This window comes from Vigna radiata, chromosome 5, assembly GCF_000741045.1.
Source record: "Vigna radiata var. radiata cultivar VC1973A chromosome 5, Vradiata_ver6, whole genome shotgun sequence".
Taxonomy (NCBI): Eukaryota; Viridiplantae; Streptophyta; class Magnoliopsida; order Fabales; family Fabaceae; genus Vigna; species Vigna radiata.
In genome coordinates, this window is record NC_028355.1 from 36,090,854 (window position 1) to 36,101,779 (window position 10,926).

Sequence of the window (10,926 nt, forward strand, 5' to 3'; positions counted from 1 at the left end):
CCATCGTTGTCTTGTTCTCTTCTAGTTACGATAATAGTATCAGTGCGAACGTCGCGTTTTCCTTTGTCATTGTCGCAGTTCCCATGCTCGATCTTTCTCTTCTATTTCGCTTCAACCGAATGTCATCAAGGATTAATCCTTGTTTGATTATTAAAGAAAAAAATAAATATAAAGCTCGTAAAAAAAATAATTTGAATAATCACTAACATCCCTTAATTTTTTTAAAAAGCTGAGTGACTCCATTGACCTTGACAACTATAATGTAATTAGACAAGTCTATCTTAAAGACGAAGGCAAGTTGTCACTCTTTGCCACTATACTTCTTTTCAATATAGAAAAATGGAATTTGACTCAATGAATTGACTTGACTAGTTTTTATTGGCTGCATATATAAAGGAATATATGGATGAAGATGCATAGCTATTGTTTGGTATTATGGGTAGCTTGCATATGCTTCTTGTTCCTCTCTTTTGTTTGATGAGCACTGCGTTAGGAAAAGCAAGTGTTGATGATGGCATGCATGCGAAGATGAAGGGTACCATAGGACTTATTACAGACAACAATTCCCGTAACGGTAAAGAGGAGATAGTTGCTGTTAAGATGGCAATGGAAGATTTCCATCATTATAGCAATCAAAGTTTTGATTTACAGATAAGGGACTCACATGCTGATTCTCTTCAGGCTGCCCTAGCAGGTTTTTCTTATTTCCCTCTACTGTTTCATTCTTTCATATTCTATTCAACTTGGATAAAACTATTATAAACCCTTCTGTCATAATATATTATTAGCTTTAATTCTACATTATGAATCATCATTGAACTAAAATGAAAAAATGTTATTAATAAATCAAATCATAGACAATTATAATTTGATAGATTACATGAATAAGTTTTAGGTTAATTTCTGTTTAATGAACGGAAAAATAAAATAAAAAATTGCATAAATTTTAATGTACAAGAAAAACTTGTTTTTTCTTTAAATAGATAGATAAAAGTTGAAATGTAAATTAAAAGAAGGGTTAAATATGTTTTTAGTCCCTATAGTTTGAGGCGATTTTGGTTTTAGTCCATTTTCAAACTATGGTACAATTTAGTCCTTCAACTTTAGAAAACTCTGATTTTAGTCCTTTTTACCAAATTTTTTAAACTTTATTTGTTGTTTCAAGCACGTTTTATTATAGCATTTGGATTGTTTACACTGTTTGACATATTTTTACTTCAATATTAATTGAGAAACGCGTTTGAAACAACAAATAAAGTTAAAAAAAATTGCTAAAAAGAACTAAAACCAGAATTTTATAAAGTTGAAGGACTAAATTGTACCATACTTTAAAAATGGACTAAAACCAAAATCGCCTCAAAGTATAGGGACTAAAAACATATTTAACCCTGAATCATCTTATTAATTAAGCCGTCAAAGAAGAATGGAATAAATAAGAAATGTCTCGTTGTCAAGAATAATAATATTTTGTATATTATCAGTCCTAGGCGCGTCTTAGTTGTATATTATCATCATTATGAGCACTGATAGCATGACACTGTAAAACGGTGAATTAAGTTAATTAACACCGTCAAATAATAATATTTTGATTATAATTATATTATTTTTTAATTTAAAATCATAATATATTTTATTATATTATCAAAAGTATTGTCAAATGAATGTTTTTTTAAAATCAGTATTAAACTAACTTTTTTTCTTTAAATATTGATAAAAGAAAAATAAGAGTTTAATTTTAATTTTGTTTAAAAGTTTAAGAATTAAAATTATATTTAATCTTTTCTTTTAAGTGTTTACTACAGTTTATTGAAACAATTATCAACTTCTAAGCTATGTATAACAATATCCACCCTTCTTCTGCAGCTAGAGATCTTATTGATACACAAAAAGTGGAAGCAATTATAGGACCTGACACATGGAAGGAGACAACTTCAGTGGCTGATATTTGTAGTCAAAATGTGACCCCAGTTCTATCTCTAGCTGATGCAACTCCAGACTGGTCAACTTTGAAGTGGCCCTACCTTGTGCAAATATCACCTAATCAGTTTAAGCAGATGAAAGCAGTAGCAGCTATTGTACAGTCCTTTGAATGGTACAACGTTAACATAATATACGATGATACCGATTCTTCATCCACGAGAATGTTCTCTCATCTCTATCGTGATCTCAGTGTGTCAGGTGTTCATATAAGCAATGTTTTGGCCATTCCTCCGTTAAGCTCCTCTTCACTGCCTCAAGAACTAGAGAAGCTTAGGAATGGCTTTTGCAGAGTTTTTGTTGTTAATTTGTCAGTTTCTTTGGCCATAAACCTTTTTCAAACTGCAAAGGAATTGAAAATGATGGAGAAAGGTTATGTGTGGATCGTTACTGATCCTCTTACTAGTCTTGTCCATTCATTGAACTCTTCCACTATTTCCTTAATGCAAGGGATAGTTGGAGTAAAGAGCTACTTCCCAGAAATAGGGCTTCAATACAAGGACTTCTACTCTAAATTTAGAAAAAAGTTTAGCTTAGAGAACCCTCATGAGCTTAACAATGAGCCTGGGATATTTGCAGCACGTGCTTATGATGCTGCATGGACTCTAGCTCTATCCATGAATCAAACAACCAACAAAAAGGATCAAACGTTACTGGATAAGATTCTGCTCAATAATTTTACTGGCTTAGGTGGAAAAATTCATTTCACTGACCAAAAGTTAGATCCTTCAGATACTTTTCAAATCATCAATGTGATGGGTGAAGATTATAAGGAAATTGGTTTCTGGAGAAATGGACTAGGTTTCTCAAATATTATAGGGCAAAATGCTGTTTTCAATTCTTCAATGAAGGAACTTGGACAAGTTTTATGGCCAGGAAGACCGTGGGGAACTCCAAGAGGATGGATTCTAGCATTGAGTAAACCATTAAGAATTGGGGTCCCCGTTATTGACCCATTGAAACAATCCGTAACTGTAATTCAGGACCAAACAGACAATACCACCACTTTCCAAGGATTCACCATTGATATTTTCAGAGCAACTATGGATTTGCTGCCGTATCACTTGCCCTACAAATTGTATCCTTTCAATGGCACCTACGACAATTTGGTGAAGCAAGTTTATTTGAAGGTAGGATTTGTTAACTACAGTATTATTTGTACCAAGTCTTTCAATCTATTTTTTCTCATTATTTTTATTGTGTCCTATATATTTTTAATTTAGTTGTGTGTAGTGTCTGTTAGTATTTATGAAATGTCCTATATTATTACCTTTCTAGAATATTTTTGATTTTTTTTTTTCTGTCTATGTTAGGTTTTTTAACAATATTCTAGAATTTCTATTATATTTTAATACTTCTATCTTTAGGTTTTCTATATTTTTCTAGAATTTGCATTACATTTTAAAACCCCTCCTTGATGCAAATTCACCCTCCTTGATGCAAATTCAATAACTCCAAACATTGTGTAGTAGGTCAAATCTTAGTCTTAGTAACGCCTTAATAAAAAATATCTGCAATTTAATCTTTTATTTGTAATACTTGAGTCGAATTTGTTTAGTTGTCTCTTCATCTCAAATGAAATGATATTTAATGGCTATGTGTTTTGTTCTTTGATGATGGATTGAATTTTATGCTATTGCTATTATCGATTTTTGTCGCAATAGATAATAGTCGGTCCATCTTATGATTCACCCATTTCTTCAAGTATTCTTCGTAGCCATATTGCTTGACTCGTGATTTCAGCAGTTGCTACATACTCCACTTCTTTTGTTGATTATGCCACGACTTCTTCTTTGATGCCTAAGATAAAATACCTAATCCTAGTGAGAAAGCGTATCCTATCATACTCTTCATGTTGTCCATTGATCTTGTCCAATAATTATCTATGTAGCCAATCATCTTTGAGTTAGTCATGGTTTTGTACCATATACCAAACTCCTTTGTGCTTTGTAGATATCTTAAAATTCTTTTTCCTACTCCATAATGAATGTGAGTTGACTTTTGCATGAATCTTAATAGAAGACTTGTAGCATACATAATGTCAGGTAGTGTGGCTATGAGATATAGGAGACTTCTAATCAAACTCCTACAACGTGATGCATATGCTTTTGTGCTCCATCATCTTTTTGTAACTTCTCGTTTACCACCAACGGAGTAGTGATAGGTTTACAATCATTCTTATCTTGAATTTCTTTAGTAGAGCTTCAATATATTTCTTTTGAGAGATAAATATACCTTCTTTTTGTTGTCTCACCTCTATACTGAGGAAATAGTTCATCAAGCCAAGGTTGGTCATCTCAAATGTCTTTATCTTGCCTTCTTTAAATTCTTTCATCATTTCATCTTTAAATGACCTTACGTCTTAATATATAGTGTTGGCTCACTCTTGCTCTTCATGAATCCTTGATTGACGAAGTATTGATCAATATTTACCATGCTCGAGGAGCTTACTATAGGCCATATAATGCCTTTTTAAGTCTTAGTACTTTGCCTTCAATGACTTTGTTGATAAAGCCTTGTGGTTGTTCCACATAAATCTCTTCTTCGAGCACTCCATTTAGAAAGGCTGATTTGACATGCAATTCATAAATGTTCCATCCTTTTTGTGCTTTTGTATAGCTCCATCAGGAATGAGCTTTGTTTTATATACCAATTTCAGTCCTATGATGTATTTTTCATAATAAGGGTAGTTTACGAGTTTCCAAGTGTTATTCTTCTCAATCATTTTAATATCTTCCTCCATAGCCTTAAACCAAACTTCTTGTGTTGATGCTTCTTCATAATAGTTAGGCTCAATCATTGCCATATTGCAAGTTTCGTATATGTCAACCAAAGATCTTACTCGTTTTGGACTGGATTCAGGTGAAGAATCTTCTTGTTGTGGAGGTGGAGATACCTTAATTTTATACCTATTCTTGAGATTGTTGCCCTGGAACTAAACAATGTTTCTTTTCATAAATTTTAAGGCATGTGTATTGAAGTGGCCAAATCTCCTATGTCAAAGCCATGACTCACTAGTGCAGCGAAGGAAATTTACTGCTGTTTGAAGCTTATAGGAAAGCTTCTATTTCTCTTCTACATTTTACTTGGCCAATTTCTATCATTTTACTGTCATAAATTTTGCAAGTATCTTTCACAAAATATAGAGAACATTCATTCTTCATCATTTGGCCAATACTTAGAAGATTTTCTTTAAGATTTGCAACTAGTAAAATGTCCTTGATGAATTCCGTACCTTTCTTTATCTCCACCATGACAGTTCCTATGCCTATAGACTCCACTATGGTGTTGTTTCCCAGCCGAACTTTGACAATGACAAATTTATCAATGGCTTTGAAGATGCTTTGATCTTTCATCTTGTAATTGTTGCATCCACTATCCAAGTACCAACTTCCTTCTCCACTAGGAGATTATTGATTGGCATTAAATAAGAGTTTCTCTTGATTATGTCCTCTCGCAAAGTTTGCTAGATGCTTATTTTTATTACGACAATACTTCTCTACGTGACTAAATTTCTTACAGTACTAACATGGAGGTTTTCCATGATGCCATTAATCTTTTTCCAAGTGACTTGTCCTTTTACAGATGTCACATGGAGGATATTTTCCATGACGAGTCACAAAGAAGCTTATAGAATTTTCTTTATTTCTAGAAATTTCTCCTCTACTTTTATTTCCTTCATATTATTTATTTTGAGACCATAACTTTAGTTTTGATTGAATGATATTCTCAACTGATTCTTCTTTATGCCTTTTTAATCTTTGTTCACAACCTTCAAGAGAGCCTTTTAGTTATGTTACTGACAATATAGTCAAATCTTGTATTTGTTAAATCACAGTTGCAATTTGCATTATATTTTTGGGAAATAGGAATTAAAATTTTCTCAACGATATTTTAGTAAAAAATATTTTCCCTATAGGCTTCCATCTGACTAATTGTTTCTTTCATTCTAGAATAGTTAATGGTCTCAGATTCTTTCATTCTTATTAATTCAAATTCTTGTCTTAGAGAATAAAGTTTAATATTGCATACCTCATAACTTCCTTCAAACTCCTCTTGTATTGTGTTCCAAGCGTGCTTTACAGTTGTAGCACCTATTATTCTCGGAAAAATTGTGTCATCAACTACTTGTTGAAGTGCAAATAAAGTCTTTGAATCCTTCTGCTTGTTTTCTTTCAACTCCTTTTTCTGAGCTACAATAAGAGTGGAGATGTCTTATGGAATAGTGAATCTCTCTTCTATAAAGTCCCATAATCTTGAGAGCGAAAGAATGTCTTCATTTTGACACTCGAATTAAATCATAATTTTCGCATGTGAAAATAGGTACTAGAATTGGTGATGTTCTATTGGAAGTAGCCATGAGTTGAGAAAATATTTTTGAAGTAGTAATGGAGTTATAGTTTTGTTTGAAGTAAATAAAAAATTTTTATGTACGCCCAGTAGATGACCAAATGTAGCTCTGGTAATAGTTGATGGGATAAAGGAAATGTAGAGATAGTAGACTGTGAAAGTAATAGTTGAAAGAAGTGTATTTTGTAGTTTTCTTAGTTGTAGCATATGTTGTCTTACATAAAATGGTAAAATATATAAATATTTATAGACTCAGATTATTTTAGAATATGTTTCCCACAACTTAGGTGGGATGTCCTAGGTACATGTAGAATGTTTTTTTATTGTTTCTTCCTATCTTAAACTTTTCTACAATATTCTAGAACTTAATTATATTTTAGTTCTTCTGTCTTAAAATTTATTATATTTTTCTAGAATTTGCCTTTTAATATTATCTATATCCGTATTTGTATATTTATCTATATATGGACTTCATAGCTACCGACACTTGTTCTTACATTTTCATTTGTGTATGCATGAAACAGAATTTCGATGCAGTAATTGATGTGAGCATAATTTCGTATCGATATCAGTATGCAGAATTCACTCAGCCGTACACTGATCCAGGAGTGCTGATGGTAGTTCCCGTTAAATCAAAAGTGGATCATAGAGGTTGGTTATTTATGAAACCTTTTACGAAGACTATGTGGGTTCTGATACTGGCCATGGTTATCTACAATGGCTTCATTCTTTGGATGTTGGAAAGACGCCACAGTCCTGAAATTAGAGGTTCCATGCTGAATCAAACTGGGACCATGGCTTGGTTGGCATTGACCCCTCTAATCAAGTTAGATGGTAATTTTAATTTAAGATTCTATGTTCTTGCATGCCATCATTTATCTCATTTTGAATACTTAGTTAATTCTAATTCGGTTCATTTGACTGAACATAGGAGACAAGCTGCATAGCAATTTATCAAAGATGGTTATGGTGGTTTGGTTGTTTGTGGCACTTATCATAACACAGACATACACAGCTAACCTTGCCAGCATGCTAACTGCTGAACGGCTTGAACCAACTGTAGATAATATTGATCGGCTACGGAATAGCTACATCAAGGTTGGATACAGTTCAGGATCCTTTCTGAAACATTATATAGAGAAAGTGTTGCAGTTCCACCCTGAAAACATGAGGAACTACGGAGAACTTGAAGAGTTTGCTGAAGCTTTCAGAAGAAAAGAAATAGGAGTTGCCTTTCTGGAAGTTCCTGCAGCCAAAATTTTCCTAGCAAAGTACTGTAAAGAGTTTATTCAAGCCGGGCCTTTGTACAAAGTTGGAGGATTTGGATTTGTATGTGACGCAACAATATTCTCATAGCTTTTATTTATGCACCTTCTAAGGATATACTTTCTAATAGATTCTTTTAAAATAGACTATTTGTTGGCCAAAAACTTTTCATTTGACAAGTTTCAGTCATGATTTTATAGTTCCTGATGATAAAGTTTAACCAACAATAAGAAGTGTTTTACTAGTCTCTTTCTTTGGTTATGGAAGTTTGTTTAACTCTTTCTGTGTTGCGTGTGTTAGGCATTTCCAAGGGGGTCTCCACTGATTCCTGATGTAAACAAAGCACTTCTAGATTTAGTAGAAACCGGCAAGGTAAGTGAATTAGAGAACAAAATGCTTGCATCAGAGAAATGTGAAGACACAGAAGTCAATGGAGAAACTGCAAGTCTTAGCCCGAATAGCTTCTGGGTCCTCTTCATATTGACAGGAGGCACATCAACATTTTCTATCTTGGTTTATGTTTTCCGTATGAATTATGCAAACAGTGAAGAGAAAACAATCTGGAGACTAACCACAATGATCATTCAACAATGTAACCATGCAAAGAGAAGAATGTCAAGAAAAGTAAGTGATGTTGCAGAAAACCCTACGACCTCTTCAACGACACATGCTACACCAACTCAAGTTTAAACATGTCAAAGGTTGTACTTGATTGAGGAGTGGAAAGTGTTGTTGTACAACAGACAGTTACATAAAATGACCAAGCATAAGTTATAACTTATTGCTAATGTAACTGATGCAAAGGAAAAGTGCTGTTGTAAGTATCACTGTACAGTTCTTGTATTAATAAACACAAGTTTAAGTTCATTAAATTGAAGTTGTCTATTATGTTTAGCCCTTAATTAGCAGCACCCTTTCATAACTTTGATTTGTTTAGGAATTTCATTTTCAGTCCAAGAATATGTATCTTGCTGCAATGCACAACAAGCGTGTCTTATACCACTTATTAGCAAATATAATTGTGTTCAGCTCTTAAATATTTCTGAAATTGTATAATTAGATTAAGCCACAATGCATGTTCAGCTTTATTACAAGTACGGCTAGAAGTTCAGCTTTATCTTTTCGTAGTTAGTGATTATTGCTGGCTGCATTAGTTGAAACTATTATGACTCTAACTTATGAAAAATTAGTATAAATATGAAACTGTAGTATCTCATATCAGTACAAGTGGGAATGATCCAAGTTCAAAAGGGTGCTCTCTGTATTTGATTGTTTGAACCCCACACTCCCCAATTACCAATAAGATAGCATCATAATCCAATAATATCTATGGTAATCAATGCTAGAGGGAAACTGTATTTGACCAGAAAAGTTAACTGCCTATTTACTTACTTTTATATAAAAGTAGTTTTAGATATGAAGAAAAAGAACTACTGGTGGGTTATCAGAAAGAGGGAATTAGAAATAGTTAATCCTTCAAATTTATCCTAATTTCATAATAGAAAATAAGTTTAGATTTAGACAGCATGCATTTTGGAGAAAGTTTTAAAAATTTAAAATAATTATTAAAGTTTGCTATACTTTTATGCTTTGATGAATGATATTAGTTACAATCAGTTTATCATGTTTTCCATGAGTTAATTATTTAAACTTTATCTTCTTAAATTTTGGAAGATGTTATTTAGCCATACATACATGATTTTTTTTATCGATTAACTCACATAAAGGAGTTGTTTCATCAATCATAAAATAACTATGAGGAAATAGTTATCTTTCATCACTAGTGCAAAAACACTATTTAAGGTTACTCCTTAGACGTTCGTTAAGGGTAAACATGACATATATTGATGACTGGTGACATTTTCGTAAAAAAATTGGCCATATAGACGTCAGTTAGAAGATGCCCCGACGTCTATAATATTTTAGACGTCGGGACCTGTAACGCCCCGGCAACTTACAGGGACTGTTGACTGCCCCCACACATCACCACGAGACTTTCCAGTGTGCTTTGTCCTCACTCGCACACTTAACCATGGAGTTCTTAAGGGTTAGGCTACCGAAAAGTAAATGCATTTTGGTGATATGGATAGCCAAATCAATTCCTTTAAGCTATCCTTCAACTGTATAGTCCCATAGCTATACAGTCTCCAGATCCCTCTCATTCCGGTGTATGTTCGATTCGTCCATGTGCCCCTTCCACTCGAAGCCTACCAGGAGCCGCTCCTTGTCCGTGCCCCCTGCACCATGCTTCTTGCACCGGCGATCACTCCCCGCCCTCGTCAGTGCCCGGGTGTCACAGGACCCCTCCTAATTGACATCTCATTAGTGTAGTGAGGGGATTTTACCGCGGTTATTTTTCACTATACGTCGCGGTTTACGAACCGCGACATATTCATCCGCGGTAGTAAGTCAGAGACTTTAGGCCGCGGTTATAACTGCGGTAAAAAAGTTGGGAAATATGTCGCGGTTATACAAGGAACCGCTGCCTAAACCCCTTTTTTTTAAAAAAAAAATTGTTCCAGTATATGCCGCGGTAAAAGACCCAGGAATATACCGCGATTCTAACACTAACCGCAGCCAAAGGTTTGTTTTTTTTTAAAAAAAAACGAGCACTATATGCCGAGGTTTTTTTAAAATTGCAGGTCTGTTTTTGTGATATCCACTACCACAAAAACAGACCTGCATATAAAAACATGTACACAAATTCAACTTCAACATAACAAACACATGTTCAAATGTATTTCAACATCAAATAAAGTACAAAGTCTAATAAAATACAATCTAATCAAATGCAATGTTTAAATCTAATAACTAAGAGCTATTGTATAATCTAACTATATACTTTGCAGCTGCATTCCTCATGAATAATAGTGGCTTCTCAGGAACTGGTGTAGTAATCTTGAATTTCTGCACAAGACAATTCATATTAATTAGTGTATATGAATTCTAAATTTGAGAAAAAATCAAAATTTGTTAAAGTTAAATATTACCGTTTCCCAGCGACTTGTGATGTGAGAACGAACAATATGGGCCATCCAATACATTACATAGTATCCGCACTCATATGACCCATTTTGTTTGTTACACTACAATATATCACCACAGTTGTAAATAGTTAGTGAATAACATTAAAATAAAACAACTATAACAAAGTATGGCTTTAGCATATGTCAAACCTTCAGAGAAATCCAAGCAATTTTTCTACTGTTAGCAATTGATCTCCCAACCATCATCATACTTGCTGGAATAGAACTATATATAAAAAAAGGTTTTAGCATTCATTTATATAACAAAGAAAGTCCAAACATTGAGGTTCTTACCAATCAATTGCTT

The 10,926-nt window shown here is 33.5% G+C and overlaps 1 protein-coding gene across 1 annotated transcript; it reads left to right on the forward strand.

The window, feature by feature from the left end:
* Window positions 1–438: 438 nt before the first annotated feature.
* On the forward strand, window positions 439–8,655 carry LOC106761673 (glutamate receptor 2.8-like). Its single transcript, XM_014645242.2, has 5 exons — window positions 439–694; window positions 1,864–3,107; window positions 6,852–7,161; window positions 7,259–7,656; window positions 7,894–8,655. The coding sequence occupies exons 1-5, from the start codon at window positions 451–453 to the stop codon at window positions 8,281–8,283; spliced, it is 2,586 nt and encodes an 861-aa protein (XP_014500728.1). The 5' UTR covers window positions 439–450; the 3' UTR covers window positions 8,284–8,655.
* The last annotated feature ends 2,271 nt before the right edge of the window (window positions 8,656–10,926 follow it).

Excerpts from the sequence above, each read along its gene's own strand:
- LOC106761673 (XM_014645242.2), top strand. The coding sequence starts at position 451 with ATGCTTCTTGTTCCTCTCTTTTGTTTGATGAGCACTGCGTTAGGAAAA. Across the intron at positions 3,108-6,851 it reads TGAAGCAAGTTTATTTGAAG|AATTTCGATGCAGTAATTGA; the intron begins GTAGGATTTGTT and ends TGCATGAAACAG. Across the intron at positions 7,657-7,893 it reads AAGTTGGAGGATTTGGATTT|GCATTTCCAAGGGGGTCTCC; the intron begins GTATGTGACGCA and ends TGCGTGTGTTAG.